Below are 24,486 nucleotides of genomic sequence, written 5' to 3' on the forward strand. Positions count from 1 at the left end.
TGTACAACAAAGCGCTGGCACTCGTCACGTTAAAGATGGCCAGCAAGGTCAAAAGTTAATATAACATAATACAAGTCACACACTTTTTTAGAAACCCAACGAAAAAGTCCTCGTCCTGTTATCGTTTCACGCCACTTACAGTCACACACACATCACAAAATACACACTTGTAGTCTACACACACTACACGCATACATACATTCAACATAATCACAAATATACATACATACAACAGTTCGATGTCTCTTCAAACCTAAAGGCAACGGACTAATAGATAGATCGTTAGTGATCTTCTCTCCTACACGGCCCCCGCCCGGCCTCGCTGGAAAAGCTTTCGATCTACCAGCATAGAGGAGTCTTTAGTCTGTAGGGGGTGACCGCATAAGCGGGCCCAACATGGTCTATTTCAGGGTGTAAATACGCCAATGTATTTTCCCCCTCTCGAAAAAAAAACAACCAATTTGAAACATCAAAAAGGTATAAAACGCGCGGTTCATTTAACGATAGCTGTATGGAAATACATAGCCCGCCTCTCAGCTATCACAACGTTAATATAAGAAATCGTCGCAAATATTTTACATTTTAAATCAAGCCGTCATTTGTGTGTGTTCTATTATTCTTCAGCAATGAGTGAGATGGAAGAAAGAAAACAAACCGGACACACTTACGTACAATGGCTTGTAGCAATGTTAGGTAAATATTTAAATTTTAATACATCAATACTAATAAATGGGGAGACGTTTTTTTCTTCGGTTATACTGCGAACTGAATTGATCGGAATAATACTTATACCATTAGATGCATCGTGCTTCGGAGAACGTTTTAGTTATTAATAGTGATTATTATACTAACTTATTATAATATATTATTACTAATTATACCTTTATCTTTAACGAAGAAATCCCTATATATTCGCTATACAAATAATTCAGTCAATAACATTTCATTACGACAATTCATACAATGAGCGGGTGTGGGTACTTAATTTATATGGCAAAACAACGTTTGCCAGGTCATCCCTTGTATTATATAAACTATAATGGCATTATTATGGGTTCGCGTCACTGACATGCTCATGACTGGCGCACGCGACAGTTAATTAATTAAAAAAAAAATTAACCATAGATAAAAGTTAGAAACTTTTTGGATGGGTGAATTCTCGTGAGTTCGCGTCACCGAAATGCTTATGATAATTAAAATGAGTGCTGTACATCTTATAAGTGAAATTGAAATTGAAAATATCGTTTTTGTTTGAATTATTCATATAATTGAAAATAGGTTTTAAGAACAAATAGAAATTATCAATTTAATTGTTTTAAAAACATTATGAAATTTCAAATTTTAATAGTAAAAGTTCAAGTTCAAGTTTTCACATCTATCTGCAGTCTCTACAACCGACATTTCTTTTTAACTGAAGAAGATGGTGAGCAACGTGTTTATAGGACCTAATAGAGCCGAAAAGAAAGGAAAATCTCAATAACTTGCAATATACAAACGGATTACGAATTGAGACTTCGTCTGGAATACGAATCATATTCTACTTATATACAATATAGTACATATCCAGCAGATACTGCATATTCAATAGTTAAGAAAAGTTTAAAAATTCAAAACAAGCTCAAGATTTGTACAAATGTACAAAGTATCAATTTTTTTTCGTAGAGGAAGGGGTGGTAATTTGGAACCCTACTCTCTTTTCTCGAAAACTGAGTTTCTATACCATAAAACTTATTTACCAAATAAATCTTAAAACTGACCTGTCACTTTTACCCACCCTCTGTATTAATCGATGAAGATAAAAAAAATTAAAATATTAGCAAATTCTAAATTAAACGTTTGTGCGCGATCTGAAACTTGAACATTGTTTGAACCGTCAAACACAAAGCGAAGTTGACGTAGTGTCGATGAATATATTCAATCGTATCGGTTTTACGTAATAATGCACTTTTTCAACAGATGCCGCTATCTGTTTCTGAGATATTAAGGAGTTCCAAATAATTATCAGCATGACATGTATTTTTTAAACGCTTTTTAATAGTTTCACCTGTAGGTATGTACATATATTTGTTTGTAACCGACTCATTTGGGCGCGATGTTGAGCCACTTTAAACGGCTAGATTTCGTTCAAACTTCGTAGATTTATCGAGGACCGATGACAATACATTAATTTGATAAAATTATTCCATTTTTCAATTTGCAAAGTAAGATATTTGTTAATTTATATAATTTTCGAAAGCCTTTGATTCGATTGAGACCTGGGCGGTGCTTCAGTCTCTCCAGAGATGCCACATTGATGAGTGCAGCGCAGGACTGATCTTCGTGGAAATCTTTGGGGGAGGCCTTTGTCCAGCAATGGACGTCTTCTGGCTGATGATGATGATGATGATGAATGCAATTTTATCATTAGCTGTAGCTGTAAACCTTAACATTAATTTATTGAAGGTTATCACCGTGAAACCTTACGACTGTGAATAAATGTACTTTTTCTGACTAAATTGCAATTAACTTAAAATTTATGTTATACACCTTTTTGTGCAACTGAAAAATACCTCTTACAAATCCTTTTATCTTCCCGTTTCTATCTAATTTAAAGGGATAGAATATAGCGATCATATAAATATTAGATACAAAAAATCGACGCGTTGGCCGCGGCTAGCTAGCGACTGGCTTAGCATTAAAAAATACGTAGGTTTATTTAAATACTTATATTCAAAATGGGATTTTGAACTACAAAACCCACTACACATATGAAAAATATACCACAGAAGAAATTCACGGGTTCGCAGTTTCTTTTCTTAACTAGCCCATCTACAGTTCAAAAAAACATAATATTACATTTTTCAGTAAACTTGACTGTGTTCGCTTACGGAATCGAGAACAGTTGGATATCGCCCATGACCAAGAGTCTGCAGTCAGACCATTCTCCAGCTGGCGAGCCGCTATCAGACTACCAGATCTCCTGGATTGCCAGCCTTCTCTGCATTGCAGCTGTCTTTGGTGCACCTGTGTATTCGTACATAGCTGATAGGTTTGGCAGGAAGGCAGCTGTTATGGCTATCCTATTACCACAAGCGGTAAGTTTTTTCATTATATAGAAAGATTTATGATAGTAAACTTATCAAAAGCCAAAATATAATCGATATCTGTCCTCTTGTGTGGTAATTAAAGGGTTTATCGTTTAGTAGTTTATTATTTTTTACACAAATAAAATTTGAAAACATAATTTTATGAACGATGCGGGACTCGAACCCACGACCTCTCGCGTTCCGTGCGAGTGCTCTTCCAACTGAGCCAATCGTCATAAAATCTTGTATGCTTTGTTCAACTCTCAGGTTGTGGCTTCATCTACAGGATCTACTTTACAGTTGACAACCTGCTCAACCCCAATATTTGCATATTAGGAAATTGGCTTGAGATGTCGCTCTTGTAAATCTAAACAATCTGTTATAAACTTCTGGGATTAATACACAAATAAAATTTGAAAACAAAATTTTATGAACGATGCGGGACTCAGTTTGAAGAACACTCGCACGGAACGCGAGAGAGGTCGTGGGTTAGAGATTTTATTATTTTCTGTTCTGATGCCCTATGTTTTCATAACAAGATGATATTTTCTTTTATATTACCAATGGCTTTAGACGCATTCATATAAAAATCACAACTTTTATATTCTCTTTAAATAGAATACAGCCTGTCCGTCATCTACTAGAAATATAAAAATGTGATTTATGAACGAAAAATAATATAAAACGATAAGTAGTATATAATTATAAGTAGGTATCTATCAACTGGCTCGTTTAATATATTTTGTATTAAACGAATTGGCTAAATAAATGTCATTCAAGCTGTTTTGCGTTATGGCTCTTTCTAAGAGGCAACTCATAATATTTCACACTTCTCTACACAAATTCTGGATTTCTGCCACACCCCTTTAATCTCCTCCATAAACTACACAAATGTATCTATTCTTTCAATATAAACTTCAGATATCCAGTGCAATGAAACTGTACCCTACAATATACATGTTGACTGCTTCGAGAATAATCGCCGGTCTGTCTGCAGGGGGAATTTTCAACATAATTCCCATGTATGTCAAGGAAATAAGCCACGAGAATTTAAGGTGAGATTTTCTCATTGGTCCCAGTACGTCATTAGTAAGTAATATAACTACAATTTAGTAATTAAGACAATTTTACACATTAATGACCCTGAACCTTGATGGCGATGTTCATTGGTCCAGTATTCACGTAGCAATCGTAACATAATCGTCATTAATCTCTATTTACTACTGAATTGCATTTACACATACTAACATCTATTTTCCTAATTTGGTATCTAAAAGTATTTGCCCTTTATTACGTGTCCATGATTTAACAATGAAAAAGAATATGAAGAAATGACATAACTATGATATTAAATCTCATTAGCCTAGTAATGTCAAAACCTTTTTCAAACCAAGATACAACAATATTTGCAACTACTGCTCCATGACACGAAAAAGGCTCCGCTAGGGTAACTATGCTACTACTTACTACTCACCTAGCTGGAACCCTTCAAAAAAAACTTCCCATTCACATTAATTTCACATTTAGTAAATAATAGCAAGCTTTTAACAATTCCAACCAACTTAAGATACGTATTTATTAAAGACTACGCGTATACAAAAGTTAAGTTATTGGAACCCCACTCTGGGTATTGGCCTTGTCCTGCCTACTCCATGTATCCCTTTTTTGTGCTTTGCCTCTGCATTATTTTCCTGGTATTTTTCTTATTTCATCCACACATCTGTTCCTTGGGCCATTTTTTTTTTGGTCTTCCGAAATTGTCGTTTCAACTGTCTTTTGTACCCTTTAATACATAAGGACAAAAATTTGTGCAAGAGCATCACCATGTACGAAAATTATTAGATAAGACAGATCTAGTGAGCAATATTTATATATTACATAAATTATAACATATTTTCATTGTTGCGATGTGTTAAGATAATTTTATATAGTTGGCTTTAATTGTTTTGAGATAAATGGATTCACAGAGTAAATATTTTAGTGTCGTAATTAGGTCTCTGTCAATATTATTAGATGGGATTTAGTTTATTATAAATATACTATTGCTGATACTTGGCATAGTTTTTCGTTAGGTTACTCTTTAGGGAATTTCACCCTGGTGGCATCGAGAGGAATGGCGTGAGGAGGGGGAAAAATTTATTGCACCGCAGTCCACTTCAAATAAATTTCTGGGGGTTGTTAGTTCTAACATGTGAAGATTGGGGTCGTATTTTTCTCACGTGTCAAACTGACTTTAGTGCATAGTACAAATCTTGCGCTGAATCTATTCATGAACGCATATTGTGTGTCGTTGGCGGCTTAATTTTTTTCTTTCTAATCTATATTAAGATTTATTCTACACTAGGGGTATCCTGGGTTCCATACTAGTCATGGCTCAAAACCTGGGTGTTTTGGTGATGTATCTCCTTGGAGGATACTTAGACTACTACACGGTGCAATGGAGTATTATTGGCATTCCAATACTTGCTGCCATTGTGATGATTAAAGCGCCTGAAGCGCCTGCGTTCCTGGTGAAGAAGGACAAAATAGAAGTAAGTGAAATACTTATTTAGATACTTGTAGTAAATGCTAGTTATATTTTATGCAAAGTCCATTGCTTGTTTATTCTGTTGAATGAATGAATGAATGAATTTATGAATGAATGAATGAATGAAAACTTTATTAATAGCAAACACAAACCACACAGAATAATAAAAGTAAAAAAGAACTCACAGAGGTAAAAAAATTAAGAACTAATAACATAAAAATAATACAAATGACAAAAAAAAACAAGTATATGTATAATATTATAGGAATTCTGTTAATTTAAAAGTACTGTGTAGCAGTTATTGTTATTAAAAGGAGCTGACTCAGCGTCATGCTACGTTGGAATAATACCAACACAGCGCTGATTTTCAGCAGCCCCTTGGTTATTGCATCATTTTACATTTTAGATATTATATTGTAATTTGAAATGATTTGTAAATCGATGTACTTAGATGTAAATCTTGACATAAAAGAGTGGCAATGAGTTTCTTGCTACTTCTTCTCATTAGCTCAACCCTTTACGAAGTAGCGGTAGATTCAATAAGAAAAATATATATTTTTTTTGACAATCATAAGTGTCATTTCCGTGACCTACGTGAATAAACTGATTTTGATTTTGATTTTTTGATTTTGTTAAATAATAAAACTATTATGTAGATTCTATTCCTTTTCGTTGGGGTTGCTAGAAGTAAAGAGGTAAATTTTATTTTCACCATGGCCAATGGATAGCAATACTTCATTTCGTTTTCGGACATAACTAGTGGCATTTTGTGAGACTGTAAACTTTTTTGTTTTTTATGAAAATAAGACACGAGACAAGCTGGACGTTCAGCTGATGGTAATTGATACGCCCTGCCCTTTACAATGCAATGCCGCTCAGGATTCTTCAAAAACCCAATAAATTCTGAGCGGCAATACAATTGCGTTCCTCACCTTGAGACATAAGATGTTAAGTCTCATTTGTTCAGTAATTTCACTAACTACGGCGCCCTTCAGACCGAAACACAATAATGTTAACACATTTTTGCTTCACGGTAGAAATACGGCGCCGTACCCATAGTAAATATATATAACAGTAATCTAGCCGGCATTCTGTGCAAGGGAGCCTCCCACTGGTAAACTGAATAAGGAAGACTCAGACGAAGAGAAGGGGAGTATCAGACTTACAACTTAAGATCAGACAAGCGTGATTTACTATTGGTAGGAAATTATAGCGTATTCTTATAAATGATAACCATGAGTCGCAGAGGCCTAGAAAAAATAATGTATGAAAATCTGATATGTGATCGGTCGCCACGATAGATCACGGATAGGCTTTGATACCCAAGCTGATACTGTTGATATACAGAATTAAAATATGTGGATTCTAAATAAGTGCATAAAAAATCCGTAAAAATAATGTATCACAGAGATCTTTGTTTACCCTTTAGTAATTGAAATTAACTCAATAGAATTAATGAGGGTCAATGAGACCATTTTCGTAAGGCTATATGCTCTTATTGTTTGATTTTTTTTGATAATAAAATGCAGTGTACAAAATTCAATACGAAGTTGATATTGTAGGAAGCTATGCAGACGGTTGCGTTTCTTAGAGGCCTAAATAAAGATGACAAGAGGGTTCAGGACGAAATAGACTGCATGAGAAAAGAAGAGGAAGAATTCAAAAGCCTGCCTAATGTTGAACTGAAAGATCTGTGTAAGTAAAATTGTTAAAATAATACACCTTTTTAGTGTAACAATATCTATATTAATTTGGAAATACAGAACTTTATTTATTTTTATTAACCAAGGAAGCCATTCTTATCGATAATAATTAATAATAATACATTACGTATATATGTATATATATATATATATATATATATGTGACAAGATAAATGACAGTGACAGTGACAATGACGCATAAAGCCACAGAATAATAACATCATATCAAATGCATTTCTAACAAAAATATCCATAGAAATCTAAATAAAGTCAAAGTCAAATAAACATAATTAATTCTTCATACAATACTTTTATAATATAATTCTATTTTGTCGTAATAATAATCGTTGTCTAATTTGAAGATTTATTATAGAAAGTAAGAAGAAATATTTATTGTATAATAAGTCAGTATAAACATTTCTTTCAATTTTACTGAATCTACCATATGTTCGGAAAAAGTAAAGCTCGTGAGAAGAACATACAAGAAACTCGACCACTCTTTTAAATCAAATAAAGTATTTTGAGGATGTTATGCTCTGCAATTACATTACTTTACTAGGGAGATTTAAAAAAATATGATCTGCAATCTAAATGCTTAAAAATTTTGTAAAACGGTGTGAAGCTGCTCTCCACTTTAAATTTGCAACTTCTTCTAAAGTATTGGTGATATTTTTATGGCTCTTACAAGAAAAATAGCTACATTACTACTCTAAAAACTAAGCCTTTCTAAAGTTAAAAATAGCGTATACTTGGGCGTAATGAACATTCACTACTAATCACAAATTGTACCGAAGAGGCTGTACTCAAAGCTGTCGGAAATCGCCTGCTTACGAAAAATATATTTGACTGATAAAGGGAAAATTACCCTTATTATGTCCACCTAATAGGGATTTTTCACAAAAGTCAAACGAAGAAGATACCATAATATTAATAAAAATTGTGTATTTCCTTAAGATGACGTTAAAAATAAATATTACAGCTTCTGTGCGGCAACAGAAAAAAAAAGAAATGCGAGCTTAAATCACACACATTTTTTACTACATTTATAATAATACGAATAGATACAATTTCGCGCGCCATAATCGCTCGAAAATCAACGTAATGGAATCTGAGAAGGATCGATTTGCGAAGGGGAAAGGACTGAGTTTCAGATGAGCCGTACAGTTACAGTAAGTTTTAGATGTGCAGGATACGAAATGAATATTATTATATCTAGAAGAAGATCCGATTTGTAATTTTGTGGAACCTCAAAATCTAACCGGGAAATGTGGGTGCCTATATAACCTATGCGAAATTAATCAATTTTCTAGATAGAAAAAAATATAAACAATACTTTTACGTTTCATACTTTTTTTACTATAATTATACTTCTTTATTTATACTCTTTTTGAATTTTGCGTTTTATTTGGTACAGTTATGGACGAAAAATGGCGTCGCGGTGTCATCATAATATTGGTTGCGAGTACGGTCCACGCATGTAACGGTGCCTACGCGATTATCGTGTACGCGGTCACACTCCTCAACAAGGCAGGCGGTGAAATGGAGATCAGCACTGAACTGCAGTCTGTCAGCTTCCCCATCGTAATGATATTGGCTTGCGTCCTACTTGCCCTGTTCGTTGAAAGATTTGGCAGAAAGGTATGTATTACTGTTTCATTTGATTGCCTCAATTAGACCTTTAAGAGACACGTTGTTATAATATGACAAGTTGTTATATACATAAAATAGCGATAATATCCTAAGATTTTGATTTTGTAAGTCGATAAGTAGGATGAACCATAAAAGAGTCGTGTGATATTTTTGGCCAATATTTTTGATAGGAAACCACATGGTGGGCAAAATAGATTGAAAATGTTTACATCAACAATTATATAATAGTAATATCAATTAATTAGGTAAACATATTTTAACGTAACAATAATAAATTGCGTTCGAAATGAAAAATTTTAGACGAGTGATTTATTAATGCATAACGTGACGCTCGCGTACGGCCGGCGCGCGTACCGAGTACCCAATCAATGGGTGAAATTAATACAACTCAAATTGAAACTTTTATCAGCTGTGACTTGACGATGAAGATAGGATAAAAACCGGTCTGAACCGGTTTGCCCAATGAAACTAATAAAGAATAACCATTAACCGTAAGAAGTGGTTGTAGAAGAAAACCGAATATAAAATCTATGTTGTAGGTACAATTAACGTTAACCTATTCGAATTTTTTTTTGATCTTCCATCTTTGTTTTGTATAATGTTAATGTAGATAAAAATGATATACGTAATATGAAAAAATCAGGAATGGCCAAAGTAGATTAGGTATAACCGGCATTTTTAAGATATGATTGTATTACAATTTTAATATTACTCTAATTTTACCACCTTCACAGGTTCCACCACTAAGGTTCCTTTGCACAGGATGCCGGCATGATTATGGGTACCATAACGGCGCCTATTTCTGCCGTGAAGCAGTAATGTGTAAATATTACTGTGTTTCGGTCTGAAGGGCGACGTAGCTAGTGAAATTGTAGTGGCGCTCATAATTGTTGGGTCACTGCATTGTAATGAGCATGGAGTATCAATTACCATCAGCTGAACGTCCTGCTTGTCTCGTCCTTTATAATCAAATAAAAAAAATATTCCTATATTTATTTATTTTTTTAGCCTCTCCTGGCCGGCGCATACTTCATATCGGCTTTATCATTCGCTTCGATTGCCACTGCTATCCTGTTAAAAGAGACTGGGACATACGTAGCCCCAGCCTGGTTTCCTCTTCTAACCATGATTGTCTGCGTGTTTGCATACGCTGGAGGAGTTTCCTCGCTGCTGTACATCATAATGACGGAAATGTTTAACTTTCAGGCATGTTTCTTATACGTCGTATTTCCCATTCGTTTTATTATCTTGATACTATCTGCTGGAAAATATGAAAATAGGAGTTCGTCCAGGGGCGTGCATATCATATAGGCAATTAGGCAGTGCCTACCTCGTTATTAACCGAAATAAACATTGCACTAGTGTAAAGTTGATTTAGTTTAATTTGGTTACGTCATTTTATAATCAAACTTCTATTGAACACCCACTCATAAAATTTTTCTTTACGCTAGATACTAGATACCTACGGTAAGCAATCTTTGCATAAACCAAACCTCAATTACTGCTAGTTAGATCCACAGTGCCTACTTTGCTAGAAAACCAATGCACGCCCCCGAGTTCATCCCACAGTGTGTTTAGACGTTTGAAGAAAGGTGCTTCAAAACCGCATTGTAAATTAATGTCACAATTCCAGATGTAGAGAATGGTATTTTATTTTGTGGCGTAGGTAATATTAGATCTGGAGTCTTGCGGCAGGCATCAAGTAAATAGAGTTTTGAGATACTCTGCGTGATGAATGCAGAATGAAGCGATGTACCTTCATACTTATGTATAGGTATGTCACAGCCAACTGGTTAATTATAACACGAATGGTTAGTTACTAATGCATTCATTCAATACTGGCAATTAATGAAATCGCTGGAAATCAACAATCTAAGTCATTGAACGCAACTTCTACATGTCTTAATGTCGTTTAGACATTTGGGAAAATAGAATATTAATGAAAATTGTAAAATTTATAGAAGTTAGGTTAGTTGTTTGGTAAGGTTAATTTTGGGGTTATTCAAGCAACATAAAAAGACATTATTCGCTGTTTGAGATAGCGATGCAATATTCTTGTTTTTGATTACTACTCGCGCAGTAACAAATTCATTTAGTATTTACAAGGCTCACTCTGTCTCCAATTCCAACGTTCGCAACGCTCCTTTGGAAAAGCCAAATCTTAAACGTTGAATAGATAAAAATAGTTCAGAGAGGGTAAAATATAATATCATTCTCTGCGTTGAATTTATTAAATTTCTTAATATATATAAACTACGTGACACGTTGTTTGTCCGCGATGGACTCCTAAACTAATGAACGGATTTTAATGGGGATTACTTCATGGAGTACAGTTTAGTCCAACTTGAGAGATAGGATACTTTTTATTTCGATTGGGGACCCATTATTATTTTTATTTCCAATATTTATTTTGTATGGACATATTTTCTATGAGAGAATTAAGTGACGCATGTTTTGACAGTTCTGCTGTGAAACAATCTTATTAAAGCAACAATTTTCTGTGATAATTAATCATGCATTGGACATACTGTATGAAGTAACTACCAACACGCGTTCATATTAGTTTAAAAAGTAATATTTTATCTAACTGCTCCTAACGTCTTGCTATTTAATATGTTTCAGATTCGAGCAAAAGTGTTGGGTATCGTGGTAACATACATTTGGCTCCTAGAATCCATCCAGCTCTTGGTATACGCTCCAATATCCAACTTATTTGGCTTTCATACTCTTTTCTTCATCTTCGCAGCAATAAACCTCCTTGGTTTTACGTTCACTTGTATCTGTACACCAGAAACTAAAAGCCGAAGTGAGGAAGAGATTCAGAGGATAATCAGGGGGCATGTGAATAAAGATTGTTAACATTAAATTGATATTTTTGTATTATTTTCCTACGTCGTATAGTTTATTCTGATATTATTTAGCAGGCATTGAGAAAAAAATAATTTCTGTCTTTTGTTTATTATATAAAATGGATTCTACATTATAATTGCGGCGTCTACTATTGGGTTAAAACAATATGATAGATTAAAAATGTCTCGATAGAACAAAATCATGAATTACCTCTTATTTTCATTGTAGCTTGTTGAGTTATTGTTGTCTGACGTTTAGCAATTTTAGGAAATACTCTATATCTAACAAGTTATTGAAGTATGCTTTTGGCTCTTATTAATATTTTATACCATGAGCCACGCCGTCGCGTTTGTTTAATAAAAATTAGCATAATAATTAATTTGCTGCATGCGTAGGTACGTAGTGAGTAATGGCTACGCAATTTGTATCGCATGTTTGCTCTGATACTCTCTATATAATTATTAGCCTGTGCTAAATTGTATGAATAAACGAATAATAAATTGAGTAAATCATATTAATAATTTTATTATCGTATTGATATTTTATTATTAATTCAAAAGATAACATAACGTTCTAAATCCCAAATCCAGACAGTAAAATAGCAATTCTCGATTGCAAGTTTTATGGGCGTTGTTGAATCTTAGATACAATATCTAAGATTCAACAACGCTTATACACGACCCCATCCCTAATAACAGCGAGCTGTCAAAATTATCAACAAAATTCGTAACTTAAAAATCGAAGTTACCATGTCATTAGATTTAAAAAAAATCAACTAAAATTCATGCTCTTTGTAAATTTGACAGACCAAAATTCTAATAAATAATAAACAAATTTTTCTAGTCTAAGAAATTATTAAGAATTATGAATTAATCTGTAATCAGAATTCACAATATATTAATTAGTTCAATAATTAGTTTCTTTCACAACTTCAATTGTTATTGTTTAACATGACGTCTGAGCTAAAAATATGCAGAATATGTCTAGCGACAGATGTGAAATTTTTTCACTTCGACCAATATAAACTTCGATCATTATATGAAGAAACACTGGTTGTAAAAGTAAGTACTTAAAATAAATTCTTATAATAAAATATAACTCATTATGTATTCCTAGGAAGTAAGTAAATTATATTATAATATTTAATATAATTATTTATTTTGGCTTAAGCTTGTTATGGCTTTAGCCTAATATACATCTATTTAGGAAATTAATTGGTATCATTACAGTCGTTTGGCTAGTGGCTATCTCTCAGTTTATCAGACACAATGTTTGTATTTTCGCTTATGTAGCCACCACTCGTGGGATAAAAAGGATCTTAAATAGTACAGAGTAAATTATTGATACTATTGGTAATGAAGATTGTTGCAAAAAGTTATAAACTCCAGTTTTCATCATTATTCACAGAGATACACAATAATATTTGTTTATAAATAGGCCGTTTCACTTACAAATACCTTCAGACAGCTCATACAATAACAAAATGACTACAACAGAGTCATCTTCTTACCCTTCATACATTATTTCAAAACCATTTCATTTATCTCAAACATTATTTTTTATGGTAGTCTTATGGAGCAGGGTTCCAGGGGGGCTTATGTAAACAAAGTAGTTTAGTCAGGCTCGGTCAAGGAGACACCAAAGCTAAACTGAACAATAATCTGATTGTTAGTGGTCTGTTGTTAGTAGTGGCACCTGTAGGTTTATTGAAATGTAAATACCGCCTCTGGAATGTTCTGGCCCTGTGTGGTGAATTAGCTTACCTCCATTGGCTGGGATATACAACCTCATCTTATCCATGGCATCAACAGTTCCCAAAGTTCAGCCATTGATGTTTCACTATGTTGGAGGTTTATTTATATGACAATGCATTTTGGAGGAGGAAATGACATATTTGGACAGCAAAACTTCCATGTTTTTGCTGATGTACAGCTCTTCCTCATCCTTGTTGATACCTAAAATAATGAATTGATTAAAATAAAATAGGTTGAAAAAAGAGGGTTTTAAGATTTTACTGACATACAGAAGTGCATGTGTTGAATGTTGCTTTACCATGTTAAATCTGTACAGAAATAAAGCAAGTAGAAATGTGTCATGTGTTGAAAAGTGGGCTGTATATTGTTATAATAATTGCAAGCAAACTTGGCAGTGGCTGACTCCAGGTCAAATGTCTCAACAACTTACCTATAGAAAAGTGATGGTAACTGTTTGCTGATCACTTCATGGTGTGGTTCACTACAGTTTCCTCATTCGTTCATTAGGTATTTATTAACTCTTAGCTCAATAGGCCACAGGTACTAAACAAACCTGGCTAGAAACTTAGTTTATTTACTAGCTGACCAGACAGACATTGTTCTGGACATAATAAATAAAATACTGTTTTTTTTTATGAATTTATCAATAACATTTCATAGCATTAAGAATTATTTCCTAAAATATGCTTCCTGTTGTTATAATGTTTCACAGCAGAACTGTCAAACCGTGTGTCAATAAATTCTCTCATAGAAAATATGTCCATACAAAACAAATATTGGAATTAAAAATAATTATGGGTCTCAAATCGAAAAAAAAAAAAACTATCCTATCTCTCAGTTGGACTATACTCCACTCAATGAAGTAATCCCCTTTAAAATCTGTTCATTAGTTTAGTAGTCTATCGCAGACAAACAAAGTGTCACATAACTTATATATATTAAGAAAACTCAACATTCTACTTTTATTCTTTATTTTAGACTGTTGGCCATACTAAGTATGTAATTCTTTATCCTTTTTCTAAGAAGTTCTCCTCACTGTATTTGAAATACTTGAAAAATATTTTATATTAGTTTTGGAAATTATTCTATTTGCTCAGGTTGACTGCAATCAATTATATTATTTCTACCTCAACAGCAGAAATGTCTATATAAGAATTGAAATACAGTAAAAGCTCTTTATTCGCGGGGTATATGTTCCGTAAATATGCTGCGAATACAGAAACCGTGAATACGGAATGGTAATTTATACGAGATTATAGGGGTTACACTCCTAGGTGACCAAATAGAAAACAAACTTAAAAAAAAAACAATTTAATTGAAGTTTTTGACAATACTTATTAATTATTATCTTCAGGCTTAGGCAATGGCTCAAAGAATTTTGTAATTTTTTCTTGCTTGGTAGTTTTTAAAAGCTTTAGTTCAAACTGATATTCAGCAGTGGCATTGGCAATGTGCCTCTTAAAAATAAGACTTCATTCCATAGACGGATCAATTTTCATAAAGAAATCACAAAGCTCATTTGCCATTCTTAAACTTTCACTAGATTTGTCTAATTAAATGCCACATTTCCAGTGCATGTTGAAGCCTCTTCTTCAATGGTTTGTGAATTTAAGATATCCTCCAAGTTGATTTCAGTCAAATCTTCATCTTGCGATTCAAGCAACTCCTGAATGTCACTTGATTCTATCTGTTCAAACCCATCTCGTCCTATTCCATTCGCAATTTCGGCTATATTGGAATTCTTTTTATTAATATGCATATACTATGTACCGATTACATCCACGAATAGAGAAATCTTTACCCGCAAATGTAGGAATTGGTTCACAATTTTTTAATCCGCGAATATTGAAAACGCGAATAAGGAGCTTTTACTGTACCTACTTCAATTAAATATATTACAGTAAGAATGTTTCAACTTTTGAGAATTCAGCAGTAGTTCCATACTTAAATCCCTAATTAAATTTAATTATGAAATCAGTTTAATGTTTATGTGATGTATTTTGTGTATTATAGATAATAGAAGGAGATGAGCTCCCACATTACTTCTGTTATGAATGTGCATCTATGTTGCATAAAATTCAAAAATTTAAACAGAAGTGTCGCAGAGGATGGGACTTCCTTGGCAACATGCTCTGGAAAAGATCAGTGAGTATAAAATATTTAACGTTATTTAAGGATGAACCTCGGTTGGTTACGAAAATGGATGATTGTTGAAATTATTATCATTCATCACTTTCATTACTGCCAGAAAATGTCCACTGCTGGACAAATGCCTCGCCTAAAGATCGCCATGACGATCATTACTGTACTGCCCTCATGCAACCTATTCCAGGGATCTAGACCAGATAGTCGGTCCATATTGTGGGGGGCCTACCAACACTTTGTCTTCCGGTATGTAGTCGCCATTCGAGGACTACAGTCCGAACGACCATCTGTCTATCGAGCGATGTGCCCTGCCCCCTGCCATTACAGTTTCGCAATCATCTAAGCTGTTTATCCTATGGATCTCCTCATTTCTATTGCGATCTCGCAGGGAAACTCCTAGCATAGCCCTGTCCCAATGTCCTGGGAGTGACCATGAGCTTCCTCATAAGGCCCATTGTTAGTGTTGAAATAATTAATATCAATTATATTAAATAATTTATATTATTAAAAAATTTGGAATATTAATAATTCATTTCACATGTTGATACAATAACAAGATAATATCCTTATTTATTCATTGTGTGTAGGTTCTTATTCTTCTTATTATCAGTTGATGTTACTTTATCTGCTCAATTGCAGTTTGAAAATTTAAAAAAATTGTGAATTTTTTTTATCAGTAAAAAGGATATTTCTATACTTTTCACCTGCGAATCCGGACATGTTTAGTTGAGTCATAGCTGGTTTTATGTTTATGGTCTTGTAGCTTTAAATGTACTTTTGACAATCGCTGTCACTTTATTAAGTATCTACGTGTTAACACAACCTCTTTCTTTTTTTACACGGGTAATGCGTTAATAATCTTGAAGATGATCCTGACATATTTTCTTCTATGACTTTAACGTACCTACTGATAACGAACACGTTAACTTGTAACCTCTTGTATCTCGTCGGAACCGCAATTATATACCGGTATTAGGTATATAGTAGATTTCCATTTTTTCTTTCAAAGATGTCATCATCATCCTTTTCATCTCTTATGTGTGGCGTTCCTCCTCAGTGCGCTTGTCAAGAAACTTTCTTTTACGTAAAACCGTACTGTGGATTCCTTGCGCGGCATTTCCAAATCTAATCAACTTTAAAAAAGACTCGTACACTCGCCCAAAGGTCTGGCAACACCTATGTGATTCCTTAAAAAAACTTTACACTATGTTTAATGTATACTGATTATCTAGGTTTTATTTATTTTGCAGTCATTATAATAAACCCTACCCAACTATTTCAGCTGAAATATGAGACTGTAAAATCTTTGAACAGGAAATCATATAATCTCACCTCTTTGGAAGTGTCTAATATGATTTACTTGGAATTACCAGAATTAATAAAAATAAAACAAGAAAACGAAGAAGAAGTAATGAATGAAGAAGAAACTATAGAATCCGAAGAACATTATGAAATTGAATTGGATATTAGAGAAGAGGAAGTCAAACCGCTTAGTATACTTTCAGTGGCAGAGGTTGATATAAAAGTTGAGGAAGATGAGCTTAGACAAGTAAATGATACAGAAGAGCAATACGAGGAAATTAATAATAGGGAACAAAGATCAGTCGACAATAATTACAAAATTAAAAAAAATACTACAAACATTTATAGTTCGAAAAGTTGGAAAATTCTTATCTTGGATGAAGAAACTGCAAGACAGGTATTGTATTTATCAATCCCAAGAAAATTTATAAATTTAAATTAGAATACGAATTTTTACGACATGGTTGCAAGACATGATGAAGAGCCACAACATGGGGGTTGAACAATACATACCAAGATTTATGAACGATATGTCACTCAAACGGTTGGCTCAGTGGAAGAGCGCTCGGATGGAACCTGATAGGTCGCGGGTACGAGTACCGCATCTTTCATAAATTTTGTTTACGAATTTAATTTGTTTAAATAAACAGCAGAAGTGAGGGTATTCTATAAAAAATACAAATTGTATAGTTGCTATATTTTTATTGTGTTTGCTTTTAAAAATGAGAAATACTTCCATCCCTTATATTATATCGAGAAATTGAAATACAAAAACGTGCGATTGCACCGCCTGCCTCGACTTCGGTCTGTTTCTCGATGGTTCTGCGGCGCACCTCCCCTTAAGTTTACTTTAGTACCGGTACTATGTCGCGCTTATTACGTGACTGTTACTGTTAACGATAAAGCTTCTACCAACTTTTTTTAAATGAAAATAAGGGACGAGCAGGTCGTTCAGCTGATGCTAATTTATACGCCCTGCGCATTACAATGCAGTGCCGCTCAGGATTATTGAAAAACCCCAAAAATTCTGAGCGAGACTACAATTGTGCTCGTCACCTTGAGACATTAGATGTTAAATATCATTTGCCCAATAATTGCACTAGCTACGGCGCCCTTAAGACTGAAACACATTAATGCTTACACATTACTGCTTCATGGCAGAAATAGGCGCCGTTGTGGTACCCATAATCTAGCCGGCATCATGTGCAAAGGAGCCTCACACTGGTAACTTTTCAAGTCGGATCATGATTTGACCTATATTCGTGGTATGATCTGGTAAATCGCGCTGAAGGCCATGTTGACATGGCGTTAGTCATTCTAACAATCCACAAGCTTATAACTATAATAATTAAATTGAATTCACATATTATCAAGGGGATCATCATACGTCAAATAGCTCTCCGGAACACTCCCCGTTATTACTGAGGTAGAAGTCACACAATGAAGCGAAGGTTCTACGCAGCTCCAAGTGCCCGAGCCATTCAGACAGTGTTGGTTCGGCGACAATTCGAGCTCTGCATTGCACGAGGTCAATTGTTTCTCCATAGCCAATTTTGCTATGCCTTCGAGAGGACTGAGGGAGGAGAGGAAACTAAGCGATTCACTAGTCATTAGATCCTAATCATTAGGTGAGACGACAAACTAGGCATCGTTAATTAAGATCAACTCTAATATATTTAATTGTTTTCAGAATTTCACTGCCCAGAAAGAGGACAGCAAATATATAAGAAGGCCATTTAAATGCACAGATTGCTATACGAGTTTCGCAAGCAAAGAAATACTTAAGAAACATATGGTCAGATTGCACGAAGTAGGTTTTATTTTTTAATTTTATTGACAACTTTTACATATTATTATGTGTTTTCAATGAAAATCGCATTTTGAATGCGATAAGCTGCCCGTATCATATTATAACACCTCTCTATTTAAATAATAAGCATTTCTTTTAGGTCATTTAATAAACCGTAGTTTATAGTTAGATGATATTATTTTCAGACGTTCTCTCCATCTCTAACGGCCGTTCCCAATATTCAGTCTATCTCCGGTTGTGGCCTACTTGAGATAAAAATCGTAACTATCGTTGAATTTTCTGTCCCAATAAACTAATCGACGGTTATTCACCTTATCCGTACACGCTGTCTGTCAACGGGACGACGTATAGCTTACCAGAAATAGAAGTTTGTATGGAAATTGCAACAGGGTACTGACGATAAGTATGACTTATCGGGTATATTGGGACAGCTTCAGATTATTGACAGCTAATTACTGACCGTAGAAGGTAGTAATTTATCTCTATCTGTAGATAGTGTATTGGGAACGGCCGTAAGTGGACAAGTGGACTATAGTTCCGAGTGGCTATATACACTTCTACACACTATAAGATACACTACTATATTTCTTGGCAATACTCTTGATTCAAAATCACAATAAGCCCCATATTGTTGGATTGTCCAATAACAATTGGCTAGTTACAACAAAGAAAATAAACACTACATTTTTTTTACTAAAGAGAATTATATTGTGTTCCTTAAAACGAATGAAAGTCTACTTTTAAACTGTCAAACTTTAGGCAAAAGTTTTTCTTTTATGAAAAAAAGGGACGAGACGAGCAAGACGTTCAGCTGATGGTACTTGATACGCCCTACCCATTACAATGCAGTGCCGCTCAGGATTCTTCAGTCGGAAACACAGTAATGTTTGCACATTACTGCTTCACGGCAGAAATAGGCGCCGTTGTGGTACCCATAATCTAGCCGGCATCCTGTGCAAAGGAGCCTCCCACTGGTATATCTCGTCTGGTATATAGTATGTTCCTATATACTAATAACGGGTCAAATTTTATGTTTTGCATAATTATTTGCTGATTGTATGATTAAAAAATAAATTTTTTTTTTATATATTATCTTAATTTAGTTATTATAATATTAACAATTATTTTTGCGAGTAAACGAATAAATATATTTTACTGGTTAATGATCGGTTTTCTCAAAGCACTTACACAGATTACTAAACAGTGACTACTCTACGAATCTTTCACTTAACTGGGTGACCTTTTCGTAAACCCTATGATGATGAGAACTATTTTAGACTAGGGATAGTTTTAGGAAACGCTTAAACGTAAGAGTTCCCTAGCTAAGTGCCCGCTTAGAGCTTGTTGGTGAAAATAGATGTTAGCCGTTTCTCAGACCTACCTGATATGCACACAAAATTTCCTATAAATCGGTTCAGCCGTTTCGGAGGAGTTTGGTAACAGACACCGGGACACGAGAGTTTTATATAGTACTAGCTGACCCAGCAAACGTCGTATTGCCATATAACATATTAAAAAAAAAACAATTATTAAAATTTTGATGCAACCGATTCTCAGACCTACCAAATATAAGTTCTACGATTATTGTAATCGATTGCCATCTTGCAACCCTATATCGGTTTGGTGGATGGAACAGAATAATATAAAATCGTGATACAAAAATAGTTGTAGATCGTAGAAGGGCGAAAATTTAAATTGCTGAATAATAATAAAATAAAAATAAAAAATAAGAAAGAAAAAGAAAAATTTAAATTTTTTTTTTGAGGTGGACTTCCCTTAACATTTAAGGGGATGAAAAATAGATAGTAGCCGATTCTCAGACCTACTGAATATGCATATAAAATTTGGTAACATTGTGACACGAGAATAGTATATATAAGATTATTATTATTAGATTATAGGGATAATGCAATCGATAATAATACTATTTATTCGGTGCTGCATAGATGGCTATTCGTTCTATTTAAATACATTCAGTGTTCCGTGAACGGCTGGATCACTTGGCGTTGCGTAGAGACGTCGCTTTATTGTGTATCTTCTACCGCATTTATCACGGGGAGTGTTCCGAAGAGCTGTTTAACCTGATTCCTGCCGCCGAATTCCACCTTCGCACGACACGCCACAAGTTAGGATATCATCCTCACCATCTGGATGTGTGGCGGTCCTCCACAGTGCGGTTTTCGAGGAGCTTTCTTCCACGTACTACAAAGCTGTGGAATGAGCTTCCTTGTGCGGTGTTTCCGGGACGATACGACATGGGTACCTTCAAAAAAAAAGCGCGTACACCTTCCTTTAAAGCCGGCAACGCTCTTGTGATTCCTCTGGTGTTGCAAGAGAATGTAGGCGGCGGTGATCACTTAACACCAGGTGACCCGTACGCTCGTTTGTCCTCCTATTCCATAAAAAAAAATTGTTCCCGTTCAATATATTGCTAACTTTAACTGATTCGATGACCCGTATAGCCCAATGGTTAGTGACCCTGCCTACTGCGCTTGAGGTCCCGGGTTCGAATCCCGGTAGCTACAAACTTATATATGATGAATATGGATGTTTATCTTTATTTATGTATGTATATTGTGTTAAATATATCGTTGTCATGTAGCCATAGTACAGGCTATGCTTAGTTTGGGGCAAGTTAATTTGTGTAAAAGTCCGTCGATATTATATTTAGATAATATATAAAATTCTCATGTCGCGGTGTTTGTAGTTAAACTCTTTCGAAACGGCTTGACCGATTCTCATGAAATGTTGAGTGCATATTGGATAGGTCTGAGAATCGGACAACATCTATTTTTCATTCCCCTACATGTTAAGGGTGGTCCACGCCAAATTTTTGTTTTAATTTTTTTGACATTTTTTTTTTAAATTTGATTATGAGTCAACATTAAAAAATACATACAACTTCAAATTTTCACCCATCTACGATCAACAGTTACTTTTGTATCGCGATTTTAATATCGGCAATACAACGTTTGCTGGGTCATCTAGTTGTTATATAGTTATGGATATGCAGACATTGAAAGATTGCAACTGATTGATTTTATTATTATTAAATATGTTTCATATGAATTTGATGACAGATAAAACACGGATTTCAATGCGACTTTTGCAAGAGGCGTTTCAAGCTTAAGTGGGAAATGAGAAACCATTTGTTGAATCACTACAGACTGTTTGAATGTTTGCGGTGCGGATGGAAATGTCGCTTTATGTAAGTAAAACGTTTTTTTTTAAGATTTTTTTTATGATAATACGGGACGAGACGAGCAGGACGTTCAGCCGATGCTAATCGATACGCCCTGCCCATTTACAATGCAGTGCCGCTCAGGATTCTTGAAAAGCCCAAATATTCTGAGCAGCAATACAATTGCGCTCGACACCTTGAGACATAAGATGCATTTAGATAAATCTCATTTGCCCAGTAATTTCACAACCTACGGCGCCCGTCATACCGAAGCGGACTGCGGGGCAAAAAGTTTGCTCCTCCTCACGCCACTCCTCTCGATGCCAACAGAAATTACTGGGAAAATGAGTTGCCCAGTAATTTTACTAACTACGGCGCCTATCAGTCCGAAACACAGTAATGTTTGCACATTACTGCTTCACGGCAGAAATAGGCGCCGTACCCATAATCTAGCCGGCTTCCTGCGCAATGGAGCCTCCCTCTGGTAGAACTTTCAGTAAGTGATATTATGTACTATTTTTGAATAAAAATATTTGAATTTGAATTTCACTTGAGTGTCATCCATACTATATATATATTATATATATATTTATTAACGACCATCTTACAGCTCGGAATAAACAGCTCCTTTCACAGACCAAGGCACTAGCAAAGGAAAAAAACTACAAGTATATTTGGGTACAGCATGGCAAAATACTGGTGCGTTTCACCGACAGTTCTCCCCCTTTACATATAAGATCAGAGAAAGACTTATCAAAAATCAATTAGTATATTTAATTCTGTGTATAGTAACCAATAACCAACATTGTAATTCTTTTCTTCATGACTACTCGCATTCCTATTGAAGTTTTATTCAATCACTAACGATAGACACTTTATTTGGTAATCACTTCGTAATAATACAAACAATTCTTAATTTAATTTCTGGGTGCTTCTTTGTGTATGTGATTTTTATCCGTAAATATTATTTAAATCCGAATTTACTTTTATATCTATTATATTCATTGAGCGAGATTTCGTGTGTCGTAAACACTCGGTCAGATTATAAATCAGATAGTGAACTTATGTTACACTTAACGATGACTTTTTATGTTGTTAACAACTTACCATTCAAGACTAACGATCGTGCTATTTACCTAGTTGTCAGTGACCAGTTTTGTTATTATTATAGTAAATTATTTGTATATCCTTTTATTGCATTAGTCTGTTATATTAACACCTTATTTGAGTTTGTGTCATACAGCTATTATAATTTACTATTAAAATGAGTAACTTAAAGATATATTACCAAAATGTTCGAGGACTGCGGACAAAGACGGATGTTTTTTATCGCAACGTCTGTATGAGCGATTACGATATTATCGTCTTAACTGAATCTTGGCTCAACGATATGTTTTGTGACAGTGAACTTTTTAATGGAACGTATAATGTGTGGCGAAACGACCGTAACTACGATCTCACTCGTCAAACAAAGGGTGGAGGTGTACTCATTGCTGTTAAGAACACAATACATGCCCGGGGCAACCCGAGCTGGAGTTCATCAGCTGAAGATCTGTGGGTTACGTTATTTATACCTCGTACTCGAACAACCACAGCCACCCACATTCACTTATGTTCAGTCTACCTCTGTAATCAGGCGGAAGGTAATTCCTTTAATGTTCAGTTAGCAAACTTTCAAAACCAGCTACTCACACTTATTAACACCTACAAAGATGACAAATTTCTAGTACTGGGTGACTTCAATCTAAGTGAAACTCAGTGGGTTTCTTCATCTTCTGAGGATGGACTTATTCCGCATAACCAAACAGATTTACTTCGATTTTGCTGATAATATTAATATGTGTAGTTTGAAACAATATAATCACGTAACAAACAATATCGGCCGTATACTTGATCTCGTACTCTCAAATGACTCTGTATCAGTATTCCAGTGTGCTACTCCGCTTGTACCTGAGGACTCAACTCACAAAGCTATATGTGTAGTCCCTTCCCTGGATTTTAAGCCCTTATCACCTCAAAAAACCGAATTTTTCTGTTTCAAGCGTGCCAACTACGACAAAATTCGTAAAATATTGTCAGAGGTCGACTGGGAGGAAATTGTCTGTTCAGGCGACTGAAGGAGGATGAAGCACTTGACTCTTTTTACAAAATAATATATAAATTGCGAGATGAGTTTGTCCCTAAATGTAAGTCGCGCAATGTTAAATATCCCCCGTGGTATACTTCATCTCTAATCAGAATGATTAAAGAAAAATTCAAATTCTTTAGAAAGTTCAAAGTCTATGGAAACAAATCAGACGAAGCCTCTTTCAGAGTTCTCAGAGAACGTGTTGATGCAACTGAAAGGGAATGTTATGATAATTATATGAACAACATTGAGCAATCCATATGTACTAATCCCAAAAAAATGTTTTCATACGTCCTAGATAGGCGTAAGCGTGGTACCATTCCATCCATAATGACATTTAAAGACAAAAGTTGTACTAAAGGAGATGATAT

The 24,486-nt window shown here is 34.6% G+C and overlaps 2 protein-coding genes across 3 annotated transcripts in view; both read left to right on the forward strand.

The window, feature by feature from the left end:
- The first annotated feature begins 554 nt into the window (after window positions 1–554).
- LOC126967365 (facilitated trehalose transporter Tret1-like) lies at window positions 555–11,815 on the forward strand. Its single transcript, XM_050811802.1, has 8 exons — window positions 555–693; window positions 2,845–3,074; window positions 3,987–4,120; window positions 5,410–5,596; window positions 7,155–7,287; window positions 8,710–8,933; window positions 9,954–10,151; window positions 11,568–11,815. Exons 1-8 carry the CDS (start codon window positions 627–629, stop codon window positions 11,802–11,804), a joined length of 1,410 nt encoding a protein of 469 aa, XP_050667759.1. The 5' UTR covers window positions 555–626; the 3' UTR covers window positions 11,805–11,815.
- Window positions 11,816–12,615: 800 nt separating this feature from the next.
- LOC126967624 (zinc finger protein 436-like) overlaps window positions 12,616–24,486 on the forward strand; it is a 34,567-nt gene continuing 22,696 nt past the window's right edge. The window contains exons 1-5 of one of the 2 annotated variants that reach the window (XM_050812183.1): window positions 12,616–12,856; window positions 15,563–15,694; window positions 16,977–17,393; window positions 18,687–18,806; window positions 21,887–22,014. In XM_050812183.1, the coding sequence (XP_050668140.1) occupies window positions 12,746–12,856; window positions 15,563–15,694; window positions 16,977–17,393; window positions 18,687–18,806; window positions 21,887–22,014 (908 nt within the window). In that variant the 5' untranslated portion in view covers window positions 12,616–12,745. The remainder of the gene's footprint in view (window positions 12,857–15,562; window positions 15,695–16,976; window positions 17,394–18,686; window positions 18,807–21,886; window positions 22,015–24,486) is intronic. The other variant, XM_050812182.1, reaches the window with a different exon arrangement.

This window comes from Leptidea sinapis, chromosome 13, assembly GCF_905404315.1.
Source record: "Leptidea sinapis chromosome 13, ilLepSina1.1, whole genome shotgun sequence".
In the NCBI taxonomy this organism is placed as follows: domain Eukaryota; kingdom Metazoa; phylum Arthropoda; class Insecta; order Lepidoptera; family Pieridae; genus Leptidea; species Leptidea sinapis.

Excerpts from the sequence above, each read along its gene's own strand:
- LOC126967365 (XM_050811802.1), top strand. The coding sequence starts at position 627 with ATGAGTGAGATGGAAGAAAGAAAACAAACCGGACACACTTACGTACAA. Across the intron at positions 5,597-7,154 it reads TGAAGAAGGACAAAATAGAA|GAAGCTATGCAGACGGTTGC; the intron begins GTAAGTGAAATA and ends TTGATATTGTAG. Across the intron at positions 8,934-9,953 it reads TTGAAAGATTTGGCAGAAAG|CCTCTCCTGGCCGGCGCATA; the intron begins GTATGTATTACT and ends TTATTTTTTTAG.